Source organism: Somniosus microcephalus, chromosome 8 (genome assembly GCF_052327205.1).
Source record: "Somniosus microcephalus isolate GS21.2 chromosome 8, FLI_Smic_1.0, whole genome shotgun sequence".
NCBI lineage: Eukaryota > Metazoa > Chordata > Chondrichthyes > Squaliformes > Somniosidae > Somniosus > Somniosus microcephalus.
In genome coordinates this window covers 242942521-242970113 of record NC_140994.1, presented here as the reverse complement: position 1 = coordinate 242970113, position 27593 = coordinate 242942521, and the positions used below count along the sequence as shown (strand labels likewise).

Sequence of the window (27593 nt, the reverse complement as noted above, 5' to 3'; positions counted from 1 at the left end):
AACACTCGCAGTCCCGAAAAACAGAAAATCCACTGTGGCTCTTCTAGAGAGTCCAAGGGGTTAATTCATCAATTCATGATTTCCTTCTGTCACCCTGGGGAAATATCCACTCAAATTAAGAAACTTCAAATTTAACAAAGCCCAAAATCTGTTTCCATTCAGCAATGTGAAAGTTGTTGCTTGGTGAATTAAAGCAGCTGTCAGCGGAAGGGGTTAAGTGCTTTGTGTGTTTATAAGGAGGCGGAGCCAGATATGGTCAGACTGGCGCAGCTTGTGTAACACAGCTTTCACCTGAAGTTCAAAACATCGCCCAGAGAAAAGGAACCAAACTCCAAAAGTCTCAGTGCCGTCAAAACCTGCACAAAGATCCTGATACAATTCAATTCTGGATTAACTTTAAACACAGTCTTGTCAGGAAAGGCAGCTTTTCAGTTGGTTCATCTCATTTAAACTGCAGAAAGCAAGAGCAGTTTTGAGCTGAAATCCAATTCAAACAAAGTGCTTTGAAGAAGTTCCAATTGATGGACAACCCGACCTCGTCCTGCAACTGGAACTTGGGATTCTTCAAAGCTGCATTTTATCTTCTTTTGTAGAAAAACTCTTTGGGGGGAAAAGTGGGCTGGTTTGCGCCGCTCGTTAGCGCCCGGTCCCGGCACCGAAAATGCCTCCCGCGAAATTCAGCGGGTGGTTAGCGGCGGCGGTAGCCGGTAGCGCCAAGCGACGCTGCACCGCCGGTAATTACGTCATCGCCGTACGCAGCGCCCCGGATGATATGTCCGACAGGATCAGGGGGCGGTTCTGCAGTGGTGGTGATGCTACTTAAAGGCCAAGTGTCGGGCGGCCATTTGTATTTTGGCCGACTGCCAGCACCTGCCCCCTTTCCCTTTGTTTCTCGGGGTGCCGGCCGCGATCGCTCCTCTTGAGTGCCGGGCTGTTTTCACCCACCCTGCTCCCCGGTGGTCCAGCAGGGCCCCGGTGCGCACAGCGCTAGGCCCCTCCCCTTTAATCAGGGGGGAGGCGAACAATGACGCGGTGCTACGAGCCGCAATGCATGGCGCTGCTACACGTAGCGCCGTGAAATTCAGTCGTGGCTCCCCGAGCAGGAGGGGGAGCACTTTCCAGTAGAACACCACCTCCTGCTGGGGGCGCTACCACTGAATTTTTGAATTCAAAACAGAAGGACTTAATATCTCAAAACTAATACCCGCGTGTGTACACACACAGAGAAAGCAATGAACAAACTGAAGAAAGCCTATGCTTAGAGAAAAGACATTGATCAAAATGCTTGAAATACTCCCAACATGATGGACAAGACGACAGAGGGTTAAACTGCTTTTCGCTCAATGAAGGGAAAAGAGGGCGGAGCTGACACCACAAACAAACATCACACAGACACATTGTTAAGAGAGACTTTCAAACAAAAGGAAAGCTGCAGCTTGTTAAACATTCGTAGCATTCTTAATGTCAAGCCCGCAGCCAATGGGGACGGTAGGATAGTGATTATGTTACTGGACCAGTAATCCAGATGCCTGGACTTATAATCCCGAGATGTGGTCCAAATCCCACCATGGCAGTTTGTGAATTTGAATTTCAATAAATAAATCGGGAATAAAAAGCTATCGGATAGTCGTAAAAATCCAACTGGTTCACCAATGTCTTTTAGGGAAGGAAATCTGCCGTCCGTACCCGGTCTGGCCTATATGTGACTCCGGACACACAGCAACGTGGTTGACACTTCACTACCCACAACAAAATGAAGCCTCTCGTTAGCGCCCGGGCGAAATTCAGGAGGTGGTTAGCAGCCATGCACAGCGTACTACGTCCAGTTCTGGTCAGTCCAACGTCAAGTACTGTGTCCAGTTCTGGTCAGACCAACCTCGAGTCCTGTGTCCAGTTCTGGTCAGTCCCACCTCGAGTACTGTGTCCAGTTCTGGTCAGTCCCACCTCGAGTACTGTGTCCAGTTCTGGTCAGTCCCACCTCGAGTACTGTGTCCAGTTCTGGTCAGTCCCACCTCGAGTACTGTGTCCAGTTCTGGTCAGTCGCACCTCCAGTACTGTGTCCAGTTCTGGTCAGTCCCACCTCCAGTACTGTGTCCAGTTCTGGTCAGTCCCACCTCGAGTAATGTGTCCAGTTCTGGTCAGACACACCTTGAGTACTGTGTCCAGTTCTGGTCAGTCCCACCTCGAGTACTGTGTCCAGTTCTGGTCAGACCCACCTTGAGTACTGCGTCCAGCTCTGGTCAGACCCACCTCGAGTAATGTGTCCAGTTCTGGTCAGTCCCACCTCGAGTACTGTGTCCAGCTCTGGTCAGACCCTCCTCGAGTACTGTGTCCAGTTCTGGTCAGTCCCACCTCGAGTACTGTGTCCAGTTCTGGTCAGTCCCACCTCGAGTGCTGTGTCCCGTTCTGGTCAGTCCCACCTCGAGTACTGTGTCAAGTTCTGGTCAGTCCCACCTCGAGTACTGTGTCCAGTTATGGTCAGTCCCACCTCGAGTGTTGAGTCCAGTTCTGGTCAGTCCCACCTCGAGTACTGTGTCCAGTTCTGGTCAGTCCCACCTCGAGTATTGTGTCCAGTTCTGGTCAGTCCCACCTCGAGTACTGTGTCCGGGTCTGGTCAGTCCCAACTCGAGTACTGTGTCCAGCTCTGGTCAGTCCCACCTCGAGTACTGTGTCCAGCTCTGGTCAGTCCCACCTCGAGTACTGTGTCCAGCTCTGGTCAGTCCCACCTCGAGTACTGTGTCCAGTTATGGTCAGTCCCACCTCGAGTACTGTGTCCAGTTCTGGTCAGTCCCACCTCGAGTACTGTGTCCAGTTCTGGTCAGTCCCACCTCGAGTATTGTGCCCAGTTCTGGTCAGTCCCACCTCGAGTACTGTGTCCGGGTCTGGTCAGTCCCAACTCGAGTACTGTGTCCAGCTCTGGTCAGTCCCACCTCGAGTACTGTGTCCAGCTCTGGTCAGTCCCACCTCAAGTACTGTGTCCAGTTCTGGTCAGTCCCACCTCGAGTACTGTGCCCAGTTCTGGTCAGTCCCACCTCGAGTACTGTGTCCAGTTCTGGTCAGTCCCACCTCGAGTACTGTGTCCAGTTCTGGTCAGTCCCACCTCGAGTACTGTGTCCAGTTCTGGTCAGTCCCACCTCGAGTACTGTGTCCAGTTCTGGTCAGTTCCACCTCGAGTACTGTGTCCGGTCCTGTTCAGTCCCACCTCGAGTACTGTGTCCAGTTCTGGTCAATCCCACCTTGAGTACTGTGTCCATTTCTGGTCAGTCCCACCTCCAGTACTGTGTCCAGTTCTGGTCAATCCCACCTCGAGTACTGAGTCCAGTTCTGGTCAGTCCCACCTCGAGTACTGTGTCCAGTTCTGGTCAATCCCACCTCGAGTACTGTGTCCATTTCTGGTCAGTCCCACCTCGAGTATTGTGTCCAGTTCTGGTCAGTCCCACCTCGAGTACTGTGTCCAGTTCTGGTCAATCCCACCTCGAGTATTGTGTCCAGTTCTGGTCAATCCCACCCCGAGTACTGTGTCCAGTTCTGGTCAGACCCACCTCGAGTACTGTGATGAAATATTCCATTCTTCACTGCCTGGGACTGTGGTTGGTTTCAGTTTCATTTCCCTTACCTCTGTTCCGTTTCCTCACCATTGTATTGTACTATGTGTAGGGCTCCGCCCATACCTGGCCCATTGTATTGTACTATGTGTAGGGCTCCGCCCATACCTGGCCCCTATGTAAGCTGGCCCAGCCTGCAGCACATCCAGTATGGCAGAGCTCTGGATGGAAGATACCTCTCTCCTGTGTGTTACCTACTAAGTCAATAAAAGCCTTGTTTTGTTTCGCTAACATCGAGTCTCGGATTTATTGAGGCACATCATTTTTATTGACTTAATTTTCAACACAATGGATCAACTCTTGAAACCCGAACGTTTGGATTTGGACCAGCATGCTTCGGACGCATCGGCACGCTTCGGACACTGGTTTATGTGTATGGAATTCTTCCTGGACAATTCCGCAGCCGTCAAAGGCGCTACGGACGCTGCGAGTATGAAACTCGGAATTCTGCGGAATTGGGTAAGCCACCGGGTTTACCCCCTCATCCAAGATGCCGACACGTACCCGGCCGCCTGCGACATCTTAAAGGCGCATTACCAGCAGCCGACGAATGAGGTGTATGCTAGGCATCTGCTCGCTACTCGCACACAGCGACCTGGGGAATCGGTGGAGGAGTTCCTAGGCACCCTGAAAACGCTTGGCAAAGACTGCAAGTGCCAAGATGTAACAGCCGCAGTGTACACTGACGAGCTTGTTCGCGATGCCTTTATCACAGGCCTCAGCTCCACTTACATCCGGCAGAGACTGCTGGAAAAAACGGGATTGGACCTGAAACAGGCTGCGGACACAGCGCGATCCCTGGATGTGGCCCAGAGAAACTCGGACGCCTACTCTTCAGCCCGCGCCGTCCACGCCGCCACGTGCGCACCAAGGGCGCCGCCATCTTGGAAGGCACCTTCCCCGCCCGGCAGCCCGACACCGTCAGGGCCCCGCTCTCCCCCCAGAAGCCCTACGACAGCCGCGACGCGTCGGGGACCCAACTGCTACTTCTGCGGGCAGCCAAAGCACACCAGAAACCTGTGCCCGGCGAAAGGCACCACCTGCTTTAAGTGCGGTAAGAAGGGGCACTTCGGGAAGGTGTGCAGAGGGAACCCCGCCGGAAAACCCGCCACCGCCGCGTGTGCGCCATGGGAGCGGCCATCTTGGACGCCATCTTGCCCGACCGCGTGGGGTCCACCATCTTATGAGCAGACAGCGTGGACTCCATCTTGTCTCGATCAGGGCCCTACAGTGGAATCGGTCACAGTGGACCAGACCAGGCCGCACCCGCTATCCAAATCAATGGTGGACATCGAGGTAAACGGGTGCAGGGTTAAATGTTTAATTGACAGTGGAAGCACGGAGAGTTTTATCCACCCTGAACTAGCACAACTCTCCCTAAAGGTGGTCCCTACTCGGGGTACCATCTCTATGGCTGATAAAACCCAGACATCGACCATCATGGGTTACTGCACGGTACAATTGTCCGTTAACGGAACTGTATACGATAATTTTAAAGTATTAATCATGAAGAATCTATGTGCGAGCGTGATCTTGGGCCTAGAATTCCAGTGCAACCATCAAAGCATCACGCTCAAGTACGGTGGGTCCCAGCCGCCCCTCACAGTGTGCGGTCTGGCTACCCTGAAGGTAAAGCCGCCTTCGCTATTCGCGAACCTTACCCCTAACTGCCGGCCAATAGCGACCAAAAGCAGGAGGTACAGCTGGGAGGACAGGCGGTTTATCGCAACCGAGGTAGACAGGCTCCTGAAAGAGCGCATTATTGAACGCAGCAACAGCCCGTGGCGCACCCAAGTGGTAGTGGTAAGGGGTAGCGAGAAGAAACGGATGGTGATCGACTATAGCCAAACGATCAACAGGTACACCCAACTAGACGCCTACCCGCTACCCCGCATATCAGAAATGGTGAACCAAATCACCCAATACCGGGTGTTCTCCACCATCGACCTCAAGTCAGCGTACCACCAGCTCCCTATCAGACCAGAGGACCGCCCGTACACCGCCTTCGAGACGAACGGACGCCTCTACCAATTCCTCAGAGTCCCCTTTGGGGTGGCGAATGGGGTCTCGGTCTTCCAGAGGGAGATGGACCGCATGGTCGATGACCACCACTTGCAGGCAACCTTCCCCTACCTCGACAACGTCACCATCTGCGGTCACAACCAGTAGGATCACGACTCGAACCTCGAGAGGTTCCTGAAAACCGCACAAAAACTCAACCTCACCTACAACGAGGACAAGTGCGTTTTCAACACCACGCGCCTCTGCATACTAGGCAGCGTGGTGGAGAATGGGGAAATCGGACCAGACCCCGACCGATTGCGCCCCCTACGGGAGCTGCCCCTGCCCAACACTCCCAAAGCCCTGAAAAGGTGCCTGGGGTTATTTTCTTATTATTCCCAATGGGTCCCCAACTACTCCGACAAAGCCCGCCCCCTCTTGAAAGCATCCTCTTTTCCGCTCTCTGCTGAGGCCCACGCCGCCTTCAAAAGCATTAAGCAGGATATTGAGCGGGCCACGCTACAGGCAGTGGACGAGAACACTCCATTTCAAGTGGAAAGTGATGCGTCTGACTTTGCCTTGGCGGCCACCCTCAACCAGGCGGGGCGGCCCGTAGCTTTCTTCTCGAGGACCCTCCAAGGGCCCGAGATCAGACACTCCTCCGTGGAAAAGGAGGCCCAAGCCATCGTGGAGGCAGTGTGCCACTGGCGCCACTACCTAGCCGGCAAACGCTTCACCCTACTTGCCGACCAGCGGTCGGTAGCATTTATGTTCAATAATAAACAGAGGGGGAAGATCAAAAATGATAAGATTCTTAGGTGGCGGATCGAGCTCTCCACCTTCGAGTATGACATCATTTACCGGCCAGGGGCCCTTAATGAATCCCCTGATGCCCTCTCACGAGGGATGTGTGCCAGCGCCACCGGGGATCGGCTATAGACCCTCCACAACAACCTCTGCCACCCAGGGGTCACGCGGCTGTTCCACTTCATAAAGTCCCGCAACTTACCCTATTCGATTGAGGAAGTTCGGTCTCTGACCAGGAACTGCCGCACTTGCGCTGAGTGCAAGCCTCGGTTCTACCGCCCGGATAGAGCCCACTTAATCAAAGCTACACGGCCCTTTGAGCGGCTCAGCTTAGATTTCAAGGGCCCCCTCCCGTCCGTCGACCGCAATGTTTACTTCCTGAACATTGTGGACGAATACTCCCGGTTCCCATTCGCCTTCCCCTGCCCAGACATGACCAGCGCCACGGTCATTAAATGCCTCAACAGCCTGTTCTGCCTGTTCGGTATGCCGAGCTACATCCATACGGATAGGGGGGCGTCCTTCATGAGTGAAGAGCTACGCCAGTACATGCTGTCCAGGGGGAATCGCCACGAGCCGTACCACCAGCTACAACCCCCGGGGTAACGGTCAAGTGGAGCGAGAGAACGGGACAGTATGGAAAGCAGTCACTCTAGCCCTAAGGACCAAGGGCCTCCCTATCTGCCGCTGGCAGGAAGTCCTCCCAGATGTGCTCCATTCGATACGGTCGCTGTTGTGTACTGCCACTAATGCCACGCCTCATGAACGAATGTTTGTCTTTCCCCGGAAATCCACCTCAGGCATATCCATGCCTTCATGGCTCTCCACCCCAGGTCTGGTATTCGTGCGAAGGCATGTGAGGGGCCACAAGACGGACCCTCTCGTGGAGCCAGTGCACCGACTCCACGCCAACCCCCAATATGCGTATGTCCGGCACGCCGACGGAAGGGAGGACACCGTGTCCATAAAAGACGTCGCCCCAGCCGGTAACGACAACAACCACGACAATAGCAGCAACAACGATCACAGCAACTCTTACGCACCCACTATTCTTTCATCACCTCCGGAAGAACATCGACCAACGGCACCCTCACCAACTACCCCTTCAACAACCCTGGCGGCACCCCCGGCAGAGACCCAGGAGGCCACCGGGGACACCCAGCCGACACCCGCGGCACCACAACAGCCACGTCGGTCGCAGAGGACTATCAAACCCCCGAACAGACTAAATCTATAGAAGGGGTGAATGCGATGAAATATTCCATTCATCACTGCCTGTGACTGTGGTTGGTTTCAGTTTCATTTCCCTTACCTCTGTTCCGTTTCCTCACCATTGTATTGTACTATGTGTAGGGCTCCGCCCATACCTGGCCCCTATGTAAGCTGGCCCAGCCTGCAGCACATCCAGTACGGCAGAGCTCTGGATGGAAGACACCTCTCTCCTGTGTGTTACCTTTTAAGTCAATAAAAGCCTTGTTTTGTTTCGCTAACATCGAGTCTCGGATTTATTGAGGCACATCAAGTACTGTGTCCGGTCCTGTTCAGTCCCACCTCGAGTACTGTGTCCAGTTCTGGTCAGTCCCACCTCGAGTACTGTGTCCAGTTCTGGTCAGTCCCACCTCGAGTACTGTGTCCAGTTCTGGTCAGTCGCACCTCGAGTATTGTGTCTAGTTCTGGTCAGTCCCACCTCGAGTACTGTGTCTGGTCCTGTTCAGTCCCACCTCGAGTACTGTGTCCAGTTCTGGTCAGTCCCACCTCGAGTACTGTGTCCAGTTCTGGTCAGTCCCACCTCGAGTACTGTGTCCAGTTCTGGTCAGTCCCACCTCGAGTACTGTGTCCAGTTCTGGTCAGTCCCACCTCGAGTACTGTGTCCAGTTCTGGTCAGTCCCACCTCGAGTACTGTGTCCAGTTCTGGTCAGTCCCACCTCGAGTACTGTGTCCGGTCCTGGTCAGTCCCACCTCGAGTACTGTGTCCAGTTCTGGTCAGTCCCACCTCGAGTACTGTGTCCAGTTCTGGTCAGTCGCACCTCGAGTACTGTGTCCAGTTCTGGTCAGTCCCACCTCGAGTACTGTGTCCAGTTCTGGTCAGTCCCACCTCGAGTACTGTGTCCAGCTCTGGTCAGTCCCACCTCGAGTACTGTGTCCAGTTCTGGTCAGTCCCACCTCGAGTACTGTGTCCAGTTCTGGTCAGTCGCACCTCGAGTACTGTGTCCGGTCCTGTTCAGTCCCACCTCGAGTACTGTGTCCAGTTCTGGTCAGTCCCACCTCGAGTACTGTGTCCAGTTCTGGTCAGTCCCACCTCGAGTACTGTGTCCGGTCCTGGTCAGTCCCACCTCGAGTACTGTGTCCAGTTCTGGTCAGTCCCACCTCGAGTACTGTGTCCAGTCCTGGTCAGTCCCACCTCGAGTACTGTGTCCAGTTCTGGTCAGTCCCACCTCGAGTACTGTGTCCAGTTCTGGTCAGTCCCACCTCGAGTACTGTGTCCAGTTCTGGTCAGTCCCACCTCGAGTACTCTGTCCAGTTCTGGTCAGTCCCACCTCGAGTACTGTGTCCAGTTCTGGTCAGTCCCACCTCGAGTACTGTGTCCAGTTCTGGTCAGACCCACCTCGAGTACTGTGTCCGGTCCTGGTCAGTCCCACCTCGAGTACTGTGTCCAGTTCTGGTCAGTCCCACCTCGAGTACTGTGTCCAGTTCTGGTCAGTCCCACCTTGAGTACTGTGTCCAGTTCTGGTCAGTCCCACCTCGAGTACTGTGTCCAGTTCTGGTCAGTCCCACCTCGAGTACTGTGTCCAGTTCTGGTCAGTCCCACCTCGAGTACTGTGTCCAGTTCTGGTCAGTCCCACCTCGAGTTCTGTGTCCAGTTCTGGTCAGTCCCACCTCGAGTATTGTGTCCGGTCCTGTTCAGTCCCACCTCGAGAGCCGTGATTGAGTCGGCCTCCACCACCCTTTCAGGCAGTGCATTCCTGATACTAACCACTCGTTGCATAAAAAAGTTTTTTCTTTTGTCGCCTTTGGTTCTTTTGCCAATCACCTTAAATCTGTGTCCTCTGGTTCTCGACCCTTCCGCCAATAGAGAGGGCTTTAAACTAACTAGTGGGGGGGAGGTTCCTAGAGAGCAAATAATAAAAATGACAACAGAGAAGGTCATTTAAAACCAGAGCGTGTCAGGAAGGGGCAGAGGGTATGGAGTAAAAGGTAAAGTAATAAAAAGGGCAAAAGCAGGAACTAAGTGTCACAAAACATATTTGAAAGTTCTCTATCTGAATGCACGTAGCATTCGTAACAAAATAAACGAGTTAATGGCACAAATAACTACATATTGGTATGATCTTGTGGCCATTACAGAAACATGGCTGTAGGGTGACAATGCCTGGGAATTTAACATACCAGGTTATTTAACGATCAGGAAGGACAGGCAGGAAGGAAGGGGATGTGGGGTGGCTATGTTAATGAAGGAAGGAATCGCTGTAATACAGAGAAATTATATTGGGTCAAAAGATCAGGATAATGAAACAGTTTGGGTGGAGGTAAGGAATAATAAGGGGAAAAAAACACTGGTGGGCGTAGTCTATAGGCCTCCGAACAGTGGCAACTCTGTTGGATGGAGCATCAATCAAGAAATAGTTGAGGCTTGTAATAAGGGAACATCTATAATTATGGGGGATTTTAACTATCATATTAATTGGACAAATCAAATTGGGCAGGGCTGCCTTGAGGATGAGTTCATTGAGTGTATTAGGGATGGGTTTCTTGAGCAGTATGTAACTGAACCGACCAGGGGGCAAGCAACCTTAGATCTGGTCCTGTGTAACGAGACGGGATTAATTAAAAATGTCCTAGTAAAGGATCCCCTTGGAATGAGTGACCATAACATGGTTGAATTCCATATTCAGTTAGAGGGTGAGAAGGTTGGATCTCAAACAAGCGTGCTAAGCTTGAATAAAGGAGACTATGAAAGTATGAGAGCGGAATTGAGTAGAGTGGATTGGGAAAATAGATTAAAGGGTAAGACGATACATGATCAGTGGTGTACATTTAAGGAGTTATTTTACAACTTCCAAAAAATATATATTCCACTGAGAAGAAAAGGGTGTAAAAGAAAAGACAGCCATCCGTGGCTAAGTAAAGAAATTAAGGATAGTATTCGACTAAAAACAAGGGCATATAAGGTAGCCAAATCTAGTGGGAGTATAGAGGATTGGGAAAACTTTAAAAGACAGCAAAAAATAACAAAAAGATTGATTAAGAAAGGGAAGATAGATTATGAAAGTAAATTAGCAAAAAATATAAAAACAGATAGTAAGAGTTTTTACAGTTATATAAAAAGAAAAAGGGTGGCTAAAGTAAATGTTGGTCCCTTAGAGGATGAGACCGGGAAATTAATGGTGGGAAATATGGAGATGGCAAAAACACTGAATGAATATTTTACATCAGTCTTTACAGTAGAAGACACTAAGAATATCCCAACACTGGACAAGCAGGGGGCTAAAGGGGGGGAGGAGCTAAACACGATCAAAATCACTAAGGAAGTGGTACTCGGTAAAATAATGGGACTCAAGGCGGATAAATCACCTGGACCTGATGGCTTACATCCTAGGGTCTTGAGGGAAGTGGCGGTAGGGATTGTGGATGCATTGGTAATAATTTTCCAAAACTCCCTGGACTCGGCAAAGGTCCCGGCAGACTGGAAAACTGCTAATGTAACACCCTTATTTAAAAAGGGCAGTAGACAGAAGGCTGGAAACTATAGACCAGGTAGCCTAACATCTGTGGTAGGTAAAATTTTGGAGTCTATTATTAAGGAGACAGTAACAGGACATTTGGATAATCATAAATTAATAGGACAAAGTCAGCATGGTTTTATGAAGGGGAAGTCATGTTTGACAAATTTGCTGGAGTTCTTTGAGGAAGTAACGTATAGGGTGGATAAAGGGGAACCAGTGGACGTAGTGTATTTAGATTTCCAAAAGGCATTTGACAAGGTGCCACACAAAAGATTATTGCTTAAGATAAAAAATCACGGGATTGGGGGTAATATTCTGGCATGGATAGAGGATTGGCTATCTAACAGAAGGCAGAGAGTTGGGATAAATGGTTCATTCTCAGACTGGCAATCAGTAACTAGTGGTGTTCCGCAGGGGTCAGTGTTGGGTCCCCAACTCTTTACAATCTATATTAACGATTTGGAGGAGGGGACCAAGTGTAACATATCAAAGTTTGCAGATGATACTAAGATGGGAGGGAAAGTAGTGAGTGAGGAGGACATAAAAAACCTGCAAGGGGACATCGACAGGCTAAGTAAGTGGGCAGAGATTTGGCAGATGGAATACAATACTGGAAAGTGTGAGGTTATGCACTTTGGCAGGAAAAATCGTAGAGCAAGTTATTATCTTAATGGCAAGAAACTGGAAAGTACTGAAGTACAAAGGGATCTGGGGGTCCTGGTGCACGAAACTCAAAAGGTTAGTATGCAGGTGCAGCAAGTGATTAAGAAGGCCAATGGAATGTTGGCTTTCATTGCTAGGGGGATAGAATATAAAAATAGTGGGGTATTGCTTCAGTTGTACAAGGTATTGGTGAGACCGCACCTGGAATACTGCGTACAGTTTTGGTGTCCATACTTAAGAAAGGACATACTTGCTCTCGAGTCAGTACAAAGAAGGTTCACTCGGTTAATCCCGGGGATGAGGGGATGGACATATGAGGAGAGGTTGAGTAGATTGGGACTCTACTCATTGGAGTTCAGAAGAATGAGAGGCGATCTTATTGAAACATAAGATTGTGAAGGGGTTGGATCGGGTGGATGCGGGGAAGATGTTCCCGGTGATGGGTGAAACTAGAACTAGGGGGCATAGTCTTAGAATAAGGGGCTGCTCTTTCAAAACTGAGATGAGGAGGAACTACTTCACTCAGAGGGTGGTAGGTCCATGGAATATGCTGCCCCAAAAAGCTGTAGAAGCTACATCATTACATAAATTTAAAACAGAAATAGACAGTTTCCTAGAAGTAAAGGGAATTAAGGGTTACGGGGAGTGGGCAGGAATTTGGACATGAGTCTAGGTTCGGATCGGTCATGGCCCTGTGGGTAGCGGAGCAGGCCCAGGGGCCGTGTAGCCTGATCCTGCTCCTATTTCGTGTGTCTAATTCTGTTAGATTCAGGAGATGGTTCTGTGATAGTGGATTGGCGGTTAGGATCAGATCAGCCATGACCTTATTGAATGGCGGAGCAGGCTCGAGGGGCCGATTGGCCTACTCCTGCTCCTATTTCTTATGTTCTTATGTTCTTCTCTCTATCTACTCTGTCCAGATTCCTTATGATTTTGAACACCTCTATCAAATCTCCTCTCAATCTTCTCTGTTCTAAGGAGAACAAATCCAGCTTCTCCAGTCTATCCACGTAACTGAAGTCCCTCATTCCTGGAATCATTCTTGTAAATCTTTTCTGCACCCTCTCTAAGGCCTTCACATCCTTCCTAAAGTGCCATGCCCAGAATTGGACACAATACTTCAGTTGAGGCCAAACCAGTTTTTTATAAAGGTTCATCATAATTTCCACGCTTTTATACTCTATACCTCTATTCATGAAGCCCAGGATCCCGTAAGCTTTTTTATCTGCTTTCTCAACCGGCCCTGCTACCTTCAATGATTTGTGCACATATACCCCATGGGCTCTCTGTTCATTCACCCCCTTTCAGTCAGCATGTTATTTCCAGACCTGAGGGGAATTGAGAGAGCTGCTCATTGCCCGTGTCCCATTAGGGAACGCAAAGTGTTGTGTCTCCCATATAGGGTTTGGCAAAAGACTCAACGTCCTTGTCTTTACTGGTGTTCACTCTGTCCGAGACCACTTGATAGCTGATGATGTGCCATTGGCGATCCCTTTACCGATACACGTACACGTCAATCGAAGCCCTTTCCCTGCTGGTCCGTGTGTGAACCGCCCCGTGTTGACCATGGCCGGCTCTCATTGCTGGTATAACTCGTGACGACACAGTGCCAGTCGCCCGAGAGGCTTCTCGATTCACCGAGGGGCACGACACTGCCCAACACGCCAGCGAGCAATAAGGTCATGGGTAAACCGCGGGAATATATCTGAAAGAGGGAATATAGGCTGTTGGCTAATATCTGACATCAGTGATTGTTTAGGTTGCAAGCGTAAAATATCGATAATCATTGACTAAATCAGGGCTTCAATCTCACTAAATGATCTAATTTGAAGAATAATGGGGAACAATTGGGTCGCGCCCCCTTTGGAGCATTAACTTCGCCGGGTCGCTGCTTTTAGCCCCTCAAAAAAGTTATTGCCCTCTTGCCGGAGATTGAATGGTAACGCCCCCAGCAGGAGGCGGGGCTCCTGGAAGCGCTACCCCTCCCTCTGGGGGGGCTCCCATTCAGTATCGCGGCACCACGTGTAACAGCGCCATGAGCGTCGGCACAGAGCGAGGCGGTACTGCAGGCCTCACTCCCCTGTTTAAAGGGAGGGGCCTAGCGCAGCGCGCACCGGGGCCCTGCCGGACCACCGGGGAGCGGGGTGTCGGCAAAAGAGCCCGGCACTTAAGAGGAGTGTCGGGCTGACCGATCGCGGCCGGCACCCCGCAGGAGGCGGCGAGAGGGGGCAGGTGCTGGCAGGCAGCCCAAAATAAATGTCCGCCCGACACCTGCCCTTTAATTTGCGGCGCCCCGGCCACACACACGGCTCCCTGACCCTGTCGGACAATCTCTTTAACTGAGACAAACCCTGAAAACAACCTGCGAGAGACTCGCTCGGCCTCATCTCCCGAGGTTTCTCTCTCTCTCTTTTGGAGCTGGCGAGCAGCCAGCAACATGCGAGAGACTCGAGCTTCTCTCTCTCTCTCTCTCTCTCTGTGTTGGAGCTGGCGGCTCACAGACTGGTTAGAAATTAACCCTTTCAATCCCACACACACATGTACATTGGGAATTTCCAACTCCAAGTCCTTCTCTTGGTGTTTTTAATGGTTCTCACCTATTCCTCAGGTAGGGAGGGTTCAGGATGTTCCAACTCCCCTCATCCTTTAATCAAAGCAGACAATTCCAAGCTCTGGGTTTTCTGTGACAGTCTCTTAATTAACCGTTTGAACCAACACACTGCACCAATTAGAATGATGAGGACAATTATCTGGGCTGTGACAAAACTCACTGATATTATTCTAGCCCCTGGGTGCTGAGCTGTGTTGTTAACCATCTCCCACCATGCATCATTCCCAAGGGTAGACGTCTCCTTTTCAGACATTGGGATGTTTTACTGCGTTAAAGGCGCTTTATAAATGCAAGTTGTTGTTGTTGGGCTTTGATTAACAGGTTTACTCTCTCCAGGTTTTCTCTCTCTCCAGATTATCTCATCAGAAGATCGGGGGTTGTCTGGAGGTCTTTGCTTATCTGCCCCGTGTGGTCCCAATGTCTCTGTTAGCGGCCAGGCTATCTCATACACTTTTCTCATTGTTCAGTATAGGTGGCGACACAAACATCTCCAAGAGAAAGCTGTCAATTAACGATTCTCACCTACACTTTCCTGACTTTCACTATAATGTACTCGTGGGTGCCCTCACACATCTTTCAACCACCTGGGGCAATGCCCCTAGACCCCATTTGGTGGGGCACTTTCTCTGCTTCCATCACAACCCTTCAATCACTGCCTGTCACACCATTTCACTCATCCTATTAATTACCATTTCATCTCATTACTGAGCTCTGGAGGAATTTTACTGTCCAATACAATATTATCATCAACCCATAAAACACAGAGTAAACGTTCCCAACTTGGGCCAAGTCATCAACACATTTTTGTTTATTATATCATTTCAAAATTATCCAAAAATCCAGAGAGCAGTATTGTGGGACTGGCAGGACTTGTCAATGTAATCCAATCCGGCCAATAACCGCCCCATCAGTCTACTCTCAATCATCAGCAAAGTGATGGATGGTGTCATCGACAGTGCTATCAAGCGGCCCTTACTCACCAATAACCTGCTCACTGATGCCCAGTTTGGGTTCTGCCAAGACCACTCAGCTCCTGACCTCATTACAGCTTTGGTCCAAACATGGACAAAGGTGCTGAATTCCAGAGGTGAGGTGAGAGTGACTGCCCTTGACATCAAGGCAGCATTTGACCAAGTGTGGCATGAAGGAGCCCTAGTAAAACTGAAGTCAATGGGAATCAGGGGGAAAACTGTCCACTGGCTGGAGTCATACCTAGCACAAAGGAAGATGGTTGTGGTGATTGAAGGTCAATCATCACAGGCCCAGGACATCGCTGCAGGAGTTCTTCAGGGCAGTGTCCAAGGCCCAACCATCTTCAGCTGCTTCATCTATGACCTTCCCTCCAACATAAGGTCAGAAATGGGGATGTTCACTGATGACTGCATAGTGTTCAGTGCCATTCACAACTCCTCAGATAATGAAGCAGTCCATGCCCGCATGCAACAAGACCTGGACGACGTTCAGGCTTTGGCTGATAAGTGGCAGGTAACATTCGTGCCACACAAGTGCCAGGCAATGACTACCTCCAACAAGCGAGAGTCTAACCACCGCCCCTTGACATTTAATAGCATTACCATCGCCGAATCCCCCACCATCAACATCCTGGGCACACCATTGACCAGAAACTTAACTGGACCAGTCGCATAAATACTGTGGCAACAAGAGCAGGTCAGAGGCTAGGTATTCTGTGGCGAGTGTCTCACCTCCTGACTTCCAAAAGACTTTCCACTATCTACAAGGCACAAGTAAGGAGTGTGATGGAATCTCTCCACTTGCCTGGATGAGTGCAGCTCCAACAACACTCACGAAGCTCGACACCATCCAGGACAAAGCAGCCTGCTTGTTTGGCACCCCATCAACCACTTTAAACATTCACTCCCTCCACCACCGGCGTACCGTGGCTGCAGTGTGTACCATCTACAAGATGCACTGCAGCAACTCGCCAAGGCTTCTTCGGCAGCACCTCCCAAACCCGCGACCTCTTCCACCTAGAAGGTCAAGGGCAGGTTTGTTTGAGGGTTCAGGGGAAGCTCTCCTGCTCCTCCAGGCCCACACGCAGTGCTGGAAAAACACTTGCCTGCTGGATCTGGCAGCTCCCGCCTCCCTTCAGCTGTGGGGATTCCCAAGCCCCGGGATAGACGGCCCGCAGCCGTTAAATCCAATCGCTGCCAAAATCTGAGGCACGGAGCCTCATTTAAATATTATAATTACTGGCCCGCCTCTCCGGAGCAGGTTACTCGGCGCAGACCCAACCCGCCGCCGTTAAACCGGAAGGAGGCACCTTCCCCGCTTCTTGTCTCCACCACCAAGTCTCCTGAAACCCCTCTCCTCTGCCCCACCTCCCTCACCTCCAACAACAAATGCCAGAAGCTCAGGGACTTCTTTCTCAGCAAGATTGAGGCCATCGCTCAGCTCCCTCTGCCACTTCCCTCCTTTCCCCCAGCCCACCAAACCAAACCATCCCCAAGGTTGCCCCTGCTCTAGCCCTGAACTCACATCTCTCCATAATTTCTCTCCTATCTCCCCTCATGCCCTTTCCGTGCTCATCTCACAGAATCACAGAAACCCCACAGTGCAGATAGAGGCCATTTCGGCCCATCGAGCCTGCACCGACACATACCCCACCCTATCCCCGTAACCCCACGTATTTAATCCCCCTAACACTAATGGTCAATTTATCATAGCCAATCAACCTAACTCGCACATCTTTGGACTGTGGGAGGAAACCGGAGCACCCGGAGGAAACCCACGCAAACACGGGGAGAATGTGCAAACTCCACACAGACAGTCGCCCGAGGCCGGATTCGAACCCGGGTCCCTGGCGCTGTGAGGCAACAGTGCTAACCACTATGCCAGCGTGCTGCCTCATCTTGTCCATGAGACCCACCTTCTGCTCTCTTGAACCTATTCCCACTAAACTACAGACCACCCAACCTCCCTTCCTGGCCCCATGCTCACTGATAGTGTAAATGGCTCTCATCTCCTCAGGTACTCTTCCGCTCCCTTTCAAGTCTGTCACCATCGCCCCACTCCTCAAAGAAACTCACCTTGACCCCTTGGTCCTTGCAAACTACCGCCCCATCATAACCTCCCTTTCCTCTCCAAAGTATTTGTATGTGTTGTCACCTCCCAAATCGGTGCCCCTCTTTCCAGCAACTCCATGTTTGAACCTCTCCAATCAGGTTTCTGCCTCTGCCACAGTATTTAAACAGCCCGACTAAAAAGTCCCAAATGACATCCTATGTGACGATGACCCTGGTGCACTATCCCTCCTCATCCTTCTCGACCTGTCTGCAGCCTTTGACACGGTGTCACACCACCCTCCTCCAACGCCTGTCCTCTGTTGTCCAGCTGGGTGGGACTGCCCTCACCTGGTTCCACTCTTACCTATCCAGTCATAGCCACAGAATCTCCTACAATGGCTTCTCCTCCCGCTCCCGCACTGTTACCTCTGGAGTCCCCCATGGATCTATCCTTGACCCCTCCTATTTCTCATCTACATGCTGCCCCTCGGCGACATCATCTAAAAGTCACAACGTCAGGTTCCACATGTACACTGACGACTCCCAGCTCTACCTCACCACCACCTTTATCGACCCCTCCACTATCTTTGATTTGTCACGCTGCTTCTCCGACATCCAGTACTGGATGAGCAGAAATTCCTCCAACTAAATATTGGGAAGATCGAAGCAATTGTCTTTGGTCCCGGCCACAAACTCTGTTCTCTAGCCACCGATTCCATCCCCCTCCCTGGCCACTGTCTCAGCCAGAACCAGACTTATCGCAATCTCGGTGTCCGATTTGACCCTGAGCTTAGCTTCCGACCCCTGATCCTCAGCATCACGAGGACCTCCTACTTCCACCTCTGTAATATCGCCCGTCTCCGCCCCGCCTCAGCCCATCAGCTACTGACACCCTCATTCAGGTTTTTGTTACCTCCAGACTCGACTATTCCAAAGCTCTCTGACCGGCCTCCTACCTTGCACCCTCCATAAACAAAAGCTCATCTGAAACTCTGCTGCCCGTATCCTAGCTCGCACCAAGTCCCGTTCTCCCATCAGCCCTGTGCTCACTGACCTGCATTAGCTCCTGGTCCGGCAACACCCTGATTTCAAAATGTTCACCCTTGTGTTCAAATCCCTCCGTGGCCTCACCCGCCCCTATCTCCGTAATCTCCTCCAGCCAATCCCACTCCGAAAACTCTCTGTTCCTCCAATTCTGGCCTCTTCAACATCCCCAACTTCCTTTGCCCCACCATTGGCAGCCCCGCCTTCATCAGTCTAGGCCTTGAGCTCTGGAATTTCCTCCCCAACCCTCTTCGCCTCTCCCTCTCCTCCTTTAAGACGTTCCTCTAAACCTCCCTCTTTAACCCAGCATTTTCTCACCTGTCCTAATGTCTCCTCCTTTGGCTCAGTGTCAATTTTTGTCAGATTTCGCTCCTGTGAAGCACCTTGGGATGTTTTACTGTGTTAAAATCGCGATATAAATGCAGGTTGTTAATTTAAACACTTTCCAATGAACTTTACAGGAAGAATTGGAGAGAGAAATCGAGAAGCTTCGGCGAGTCCAGCGGAATTGTTCCAGCAAAGAGCGAGACTTGGGGAGATCAGAAGCTGAAATAAAGGTAGGGAAAAGTGGAACTGGATTTCGAAAGGGTTTCTCTCCCCACTGAGTCAATGAGCACATCAGAAACAGGCCTTCCAAACCAGGCTGGTTCTGTTGGGGCTCAGTCCCAACAAGGAATGGCAGCGTAGTGGTAATGTCACTGGGCTAGTAATCCAAAGACCTGGACTAATGATTCAGAGAAGTTTGTTTCAATCCCACCATGACAGCTGGGGAATTTCAATTCTGTTAATTAAATAAATCTGGAATAAAAAGCTGGTATAAGTATTGGTAACTATCAGATTGCAGTAAAAACCCATCTGGTTCACTAATGTCCTTTAGAGAAGGAAATCTGTCGTCCTTACCTGGTCTGGCCTATATGTGACTCTGAAGTTGCTGCAAGTGGAAAATGCTGCTATTGTTATTTAAAGGCTTCTGCTCACAGTCACAGGGGCCTTGCAGTCAAGTATCTTTGGGAGAGGGAATGGTGGAAGCGAAGAAGAGGAGAAGATGTGCGCAGAGGGAGGAGGGCAATGAGGGTTCTCAACAGGAGGCCTTACCACCTAGGGTCTTCCCAGAGCACTCCTCTTATGTCCATTTAAGTGAGGAGCAGTGTATTAGGAGGCTAGACTTCACCAAGGAGGTGGTCACAGAACTCTGCCACCTCCTGTAACCAGACCTGCAGCCTGAGAGCAGGGTGAACACGGCTCTCCCAGTGACAGTCAAGGTCACCGTGGCCCTCAATTTCTTCGCCAGCGGATCCTTCCAGTCTGTAGCAGGAGACATAGCTAACATCTCACAGCTCGCCATCCATCGCTGAATCCGGGAGGTCACTGAGGCTCTCTACACCAGGAGAAGTGACTACGTTGTCCTCTCACTGAGCAGAGAGAAGAAGGATGAGGAAGCATGTGGCTTTGCCAGGATAGGGGCTTCCCCATGGTGCAGGGCGCCATCGACTGCACCCACGTGGCTTTGCAAGCGGTGTATTACAATCCTGAAATCTTCCATAACTGCAAAGCCTACATACCTACATAAAAACATAGGAGCAGGAGTAGGCCATTCGGTCCATCAAGCCTGCTCCGCCATTCAATATGATTATGGCTGATCCTCTATCTCAGTACCATATTCCTGCTCTCTCCCCATATCCCTTGATGCCTTTTGTGTCTAGAAATCTATCTATCTCCTTCTTAAATATATTCAGTGACTTGGCCTCCACAGCCTTCTGTGGTAGAGAATTCTACAGGTTCACCACCCTCTGAGTGAAGAAATTTCTCCTCATCTCAGTCCTAAATGTCCTACCCCGTATCCTGAGACTGTGACCCCTCGTTCTCGACCCCCCAGGCAGGGGAAACATCCTCCCTGCATCCAGTCTGTCCAGCCCTGTCAGAATTTAATACGTTTCAATGAGATCCCCCCTCATTCTGCTGAACTCTGCTGCCAGCCTTCTAGCCGTTCTTTTGGCCAAGTCCACTTCCATTCTTCCCCGTGAGGGCCTGTTTACTTCGTGCAATGTATTCCATTGTGGCAATCAAGGACTGTTCCACCGCCACCCTAGCGGCCCTCCCTGGTGTATCATCCACACTCAACTCGTCATCCCACCATGAGCTGAAGACCAGGCCGGCGAGGGTTCTGCCTGGGAGATGGAAATCTCCCAAGGTGAGAGAGTCTGAAACTTGAAGGCAAAACGTATGATTATTTGCACTAACCAATCCTCCGTAGAAGTAGTTCTTCTCATCGCTCAGAGAACACCACTGAGTCGGAGATGCCTGAATCGCCCTAAAGGCACCTTCCAGAGGCTCTCCCATCACCACCACTGCTGAGCCCTCCTCTATCGGTTTCAGGGTGTTACAGGTACATATGATGTAGTGCTCTGACTCATTTGTAAGGTGTTTGGTTTCCTCGTCCTTACAAGGATTCTTTGACTCTGGGTTTTAAGGAACAAAATCGTAGATGACACAAAGATTTAGATTCAACCCAAAACTGTTAGTTTATTAAAATCAACAAAACACAGACAAAATCCTGTTGCGATTTGGCTGAAACTTACAATCACCCATCCGGCCAGTCGTTACCGTTGTGTATTGTAGGCCTGGATCGGAGATGACCTGTCCCCGTCCTTCATTATCTGACTGCAACTGCCTACACAGCGCAAACCCCTTGTAGAGTCAACTGATATTTACAATCACCTGTCCGGCTGGTCGTGGCTGACGTCGATTGCAGGCTGGGAGCTGGAGATGACCGTCTTCCCTTCCTTCTTACACCTGGCATTTGCTGTAGTCAGAGCTAGCTTCCGAGAGAGAGAGCTTCCGAGAGCTTCTGAGCGAAAGAGAGAGACTTCCGAGAGCTTCTGAGTGAAAGAGAGAGAGAGCTGTGTGTGGTTCCTTCTTACATTTCTTCCGTCCCGCCTTTTCGAGTCTGGGCCTTCCCCCAACTCCTGTATTCCAATCCACACCCAGTAATCCAAACCACAGGACACGTACAGGGCTGGGGGATGGAAGACAATTCCTTATCTTGTCTCCCCCTCCCTGTGGTACATATTTGATGTGATTTAGTCTTACTGCTGATGTGTTTTGCCCAAGGTTAAAGTGTTTTTCATTGAGGCCAGGAAGTCCATTATTCCGGTGAAATTGGCATCATTTTCTTATCCATTGAAGATCCATCGAAACCCATTAAAACACGAAGTCTCGATGTCCAAAGTTAAATCACCTATTCACCGTTAAATCACCTATCGAGACGCTCATTGTCCAAAGTAAATGTCTTTTCCAAAGTTAAATTGAAACTCACAGGTGTGTCTGTGCTTCTAGGTCCAACTGCACCTCGCCCCTACCACTGGGCCAAACAGGCTTCCAGCATTTTGCTATTGGTTTTTTGAAATCTACATTCCTCCCTTTAATGTCTCTTTTTAAACTGGAGACGTTACTCTTGACGAATTCTACTTCTTCTTTGCCTTTGGGTGCATTGTCAGTCTCAACCAAACCTTTCCATTTCACTTTTATTACATACATACATACACTCGGTTCAAACACTCTGAACCCCCCGTTTCAATCTTTTAAGTTTCCCCCTTCTTGTCTTCCTTTTTAATTTACATGACAAGATTAATAGGTACAACATAATACACAATTGTACAATTACCAACACATGCGATGCGATTCGAATCCAAGGAGGGATCTCAATGTTGAGTCCCACATCCCACCACGGAGGGTTAATCATCTCTTCAATTTCCTCCCTTTCTTTCCCATTCTTTCCCATTCTTTTGCTGTAACACGTAATAATGTTTTTGGGACAACTCTAGGTTCTTTAATAGCTTAACCAAATGTTCAGGTAACGGCAGGATATCGTAACCAAAACGCGATATGTATTCTTGGAGGTTCGGTGAAGTACCGTTAACTGTGATACCGATGTGTTTGTGGTCTGAGATGGGGATTATCCTTTAAATTACTGCGCCCCTCGTTTAACAACCAGGCCCCGTACATGACAGACCCATCATTTTGGGCAGCTCGATCCGACGCATTTCGACCCTCCTTTATTAATACATTGATGGTCTGAGCATGAGTCTCCAGCTCAGCTGCCATTTCCTTTAGATGAATCATCATCACCTGGTCTTCCTGCAATTCGGGACCGTCAATGTCATTACCCTCCCCCAGTATTTTCCTTAGCTGGTCCCTTAGGGTATTTACTTGTAATTGTAACTGCGCGTTGTCCATACTGTTGACCAGTGATGTCCCTGTATTAAACACCGTGGCCACATCATTAATCAGTCCCCTTTTTCGTCTCCCCCAGCCCATGTGGCTGTTATTTCCCGGTATGTATGCTCCCACCCGACTTTCGTCCCCATAATTCCTCTAGTAGAATTGTCTGAACATTTCTTTTAACAACTTTTCATACAACTTTTGGCGGGCACCACCGGGGCAACTGTAACTCCGTTAAATTAAGAATAACTGACGCTACTTCATAATATACGGTGTGATACATCATTTTTCCTGTTGGGATCAACACCAGCCCAGTTTTAGGCCCGGGTGCTGTTACGGGACATTTGACCTCTGTACCCTGAGTCTCTGGGGCTTTCGGTAGAGGCTTCATCTTGCTCGCGACCAGTTCGGTCGCATTGACTGCTTTTGGAGGATCTGGGGTCACGCAAGAGTCAAAACTCTGAGTCCAATTCACTCCTGACCCGGAGCCCTGCCACTGCCGTTTGAAAGTAATGGCAACCCCCACTTTGCAGTTGTGCCCCGACCCGACCATGAACACATAAACTCCTTGCTCCTTCTTCCACCTTTTATCCCAACACAATTTTACCCCTTCCTTAGTTCCCATGGTCCATCTGTTTGAATTATTATCCAACTCTTCCCATTCCGTGGATGCATTATTTTTACCTTTGTCTGTTTTCCGCAACCACCACCACCATCCCATGGGGGTGCTCCCTTACATTCCAGACAAACCCGTCTACCCTCTTTCACCCGTACCCTCTTAGTCCTGATGTTTACCTTTGGGCAGGACACTGACACTTCCAAAATCTTGTACCCGGGTCGCCTTGAATACTTGGCCGAGTTCGACCTTAGCCAACCCGGCCAATTCCCAACGTGGGAGTATGTAACTGTACCATTATCACCCCGTGTTGCCCCCCCTGAGTTACGGTGGGGACAGTTCCTCCCATACACCCGTATGTAAAGAATGTCTCGGTGTCTCCCCGACCTCCCCACCCTGCTTTAAGCAGGATCATCTACACGCTCAGCCGCAGCGTCCACCTCATCTCGCGTCCTTGATTCGATTCGTTTCTATAAAAACAAAACAAAAGAATAACACTGCTCTGTGAGGGGTCTCCCCTTCACAGGTCACACTTAACTGATACACATATTTACACTTTGGTTCAATCACTGCTTTCGTTTTTTCTTGTCCTGATGTTTGGGATTCTTGAGGCCCGGGGGTGGAGTAGGAGGAGGTGTCCAGAGCACCCTGGGTCTCGGCACCCGACTACTTCGTCTCACCGCTCCACCCTCTGAGTCATCCTCACCATCCCACAGCACGGGAGAAAGGCTCACATTGATCAAACTCATTACGGTTCCTTGGGCCTTGGCCCGTTTTGTGCTTCTCTCTCCGGAGTCGTACAGCTTGCACTGGTTAATGTGAAACCATTTTACTTGCCTCGGCAGCTGGATCGCATCGACCATAGGACTTGCCTTATCCACGATGTTATAGGGTCCTTTAAATAATGGCTCGAATGCCCCTATTCTGGCATAATTCCTGACCATTACCTGGTCCCCTACCTTCCACTCGTGGTTCCAACAGCATTTTATTCTGTTGGTGCTGCCTTCCCATATTGTTAGCTGCCTCCCAATGCAGCCCCCTTAGAGTATGGTACAGATCTCTAACAAACCTGTCCCGTGTGACCTGCTGAACCTGTGTTTGGGTCAGGACCAGGACCAACACATGAGTCGGGGTTCTCAGCGACCCCCCTGTCATTAACTCATGCGGGGAGTGTCCCGTACTTTTACAGAGACTGGCTCTGATGTTCATTAGGACCAGGGGTGGGACCTCACCCCATCTTTTCGGGACCTCTCCTATCTCTTTCCTAAGCCTCTCTTTTAAGGTCCGGTCCATCCTCTCTACTATACCCGATGATTGGGGGTTATGCATCACATGCCATTTTCCCTGTATTCCCAGCAGCTTCAGGGTGTCCTGCATTACTAGTCCGGTGAAATGACTTCCCTGATCTGACTCTACTATTAGGGGCAGTCCCCACCGGGAAAACACTTCCTTCACTAGAATCTTCGCCGTGTTTAACGTTGTCGCTGGCCTGCAAGGAAAAGCTTCCACCCATTTCGAGAAAGTATCCACTAATACCAGACAATATTTATTGCTCCTACTTGTGGTGGGCAGTGGCCCAATGAAATCTACCTGTACAGACTGCCATGGTCCCTCTACCCTCCTTGTGTGTCCCAACGGAACCTTCCTTCGGTGGGGGGTCTGGATTATTCACCGCGCACACTAAACAGTTCTCGCAATAATCCCTTACATCTTCCCTGAGCTGGGGCCACCATCCCACAGCCTCCACTTTATTCCAACTCGTTTCTGGCCCTGTATGTCCGGCCCCCGGACCCCCATGAGCTGGCTGCAAAAATTCTTCCCTGTACTGCACGGACACGACCCACCTATTGCCCTTGACTAACATCCCCTGTTTCACTGCTACGTCTGCTGCTCCAAAGGTCCCTCTACAGGCTTCCCACATTCCTTATCCTGAATTACCATTTTAAGGACTGCATCTTGCAGCTGAGCCTGTTTCAAATCGGGTGGCAATTGTACCTCCTTGGCTCTCTCTTTTCCCTTTTACAGCCATGATCTGTCCAGATCGGTACGGGTCCCAAGGTATCCCTTCCCCTACCCCCATTTTGGCAGGTACATCAGCCTTCTGATTCCCTTCCCATAGTGTTACGTTGGGTCCTAATTCTATTGTTAATTCTATTGTTAATTCTATTGTTAAGGGTTTCGATACCGCCCCAGCCTGTTCATTACCTGTGAAACCTGCTAGTGTAAATGGGACCCCGCTCGACCATGGGGAAGTGGTCGGATTCGGTGAGTGGACCACCGTGCTAGAGGCGCCTGTATCTATCAAATACCTTCCCCTAACGGTCTCCACTTTCACATCTACACATGGTCTGCCCCGTCGAAATCTCGACTCCGAGTAAGACTCTGAAACACGTAAATACCGTCAGATAAGCAAAGCTTTATTTTGACTTGCACAAGGGGAGCGAGAGCCCAGTCAATGGCTCGGCTCACAACTCCAGAGAACATCTGTGAATGCAGCATATTGATACACTCAAACAAGCAAGTGTTCCATAAATCACGTGTAATGGGATTGTATCATTTTTAAATGAATTAAGAGTTAAAACAAATTAAGAGTTTGGCACAAGGACAATCAAAAGGTCAGCAGGACAGAAATATCTTCAGACAAGGTTAGTTAATTACATTCTGTCAGGAGGTTCTGTCTGAATCTTGTTACCAAAAATTATTTGCTTACTCATGTCTGATTACCATATTTATACAGTGAAGAACACAAGTTCCATATGATCATGTATAAAAGTTAGCAAGTCAACTCTGTACAAAGCTATTTCAGTATTCATGCAGAACGAGATTAACTTTTAACAGAACTTTTCACTCTTTGATCAGATGTCATTATCACCTCTCAGTTTGCAAGCGTACAAAACGTGGTGCGGTTACCCAATAGTTCTGCGATGTATTGTTCTGGCAGTTTGTGATTAACTTTTGCAATAGGTCAGAAGATTACGTTAATTGCTGCTGACTCGACTTTAGTCCAGCGGCAATGATACAAAAATACATTAGATGTCAAGTATCCCATCATGCACTAGTAAGGGCAAAATCATATTTCCACACCCCACTCATTGTAGATGAGCGGACACAGGTACTCGGGCTGGGCGCGGCCCCGTCACAGTGAGGGTGCAGACGCGCTGGGTCCTCTGTCACCCACAGCAACATCCAGTTTCCCTTTATCCTTGCCCAGAACCTGCTGTAATGCGGCCACTAAGATTTTTATTGGGTCGTCTTCTACCTTCCCTCGGTTTGTCTCTACCTTGGGACCCTCGTGCCCTGGTTTCCCCCCTTTCGGGAGCTTACACTCCTTACTCCAGTGTCCCAACTTCCCACAGTTACAACACGCTTGGGATCGACCCGCATTACTTCCCTCCTGTCTCCATTCCCTTTTACTCCTCACATTCCCTTTCACTTCGTACACCTTCCCCCTGTGTTTCTCCTCTTCCTCCCTTGTCCTGACTTGAAAGCTAGAGTCAGCTTCCTCAGCACACCCATCTCCGTATTGTGGAGGCCCTCTGGGTCCAACCATGACTCAGCCTTTGCGCTGATTCACGGCAAACTGTTGGACACTACGGTCCTCAGCCAATGATTCCTGGGAGCCCCTCTTAATTCTGCGCGCACTAGATCTCCTCCAGTGGCCCTCACGTAAGTCGGCCACAATCTATCTACAAAAGTATCTGGTAACTCGCCTGCCTGCTGCCTCGTCTGCTCCACCTGCAAGAACGGACTACCTTGGCTGTGCCCTAGTGCTACCAAGATCTCATCTTTTAAGCCGTGCACGGTTCCTCCCCCTTGGTGGCTGCCGACAAACTCTGATATCGCTTCCCTTCTAGGGAGAACAGCATCAACTTCCTCATCTCCTGCTTGTTGCAGTTATTAATGCCCCTACCTGCTCTACATTGGCGAAATGAACGGAGGCGTCTCCTCCCTGCTTTAATTTAGCCACACTCGTCAGCATTCCCTGTAGCTGAAGCGGTGTAAATGGGAGCACATAATCGTTCTGCAATGGCACCGGGCCACCGCCCACTGGTGGCGGACCGAACTTCTGCTGTCGTAGGGGACACATTGGTCTCGGTGGTCCCGGTGCTTCGGGAGCCGGCCGATGCTCGCTGTACGGGGGCCCATCATCTGATTCTTTACTCTCCATATCCCAGTCTTCCACAACCTCTCCAGGCGACATGAGATAAAACTATCCAGGGCCAGAGGGATGGTTCAAGGTCAACTTACAGATCTTTTCATTACAAGGCCTGTGATCTG

The 27593-nt window shown here is 50.2% G+C and overlaps 1 protein-coding gene across 2 annotated transcripts in view; it reads left to right on the top strand.

The window, feature by feature from the left end:
• Positions 1 to 27593, top strand: part of LOC147114221 (E3 ubiquitin/ISG15 ligase TRIM25-like) — a 71967-nt gene that overhangs the window by 4047 nt on the left and 40327 nt on the right. For both annotated transcript variants that reach the window (XM_085995886.1, XM_085995887.1), the window contains exon 2: positions 18940 to 19035. In XM_085995886.1, coding sequence (XP_085852012.1) covers positions 18940 to 19035 — 96 coding nt within the window. The remainder of the gene's footprint in view (positions 1 to 18939; positions 19036 to 27593) is intronic.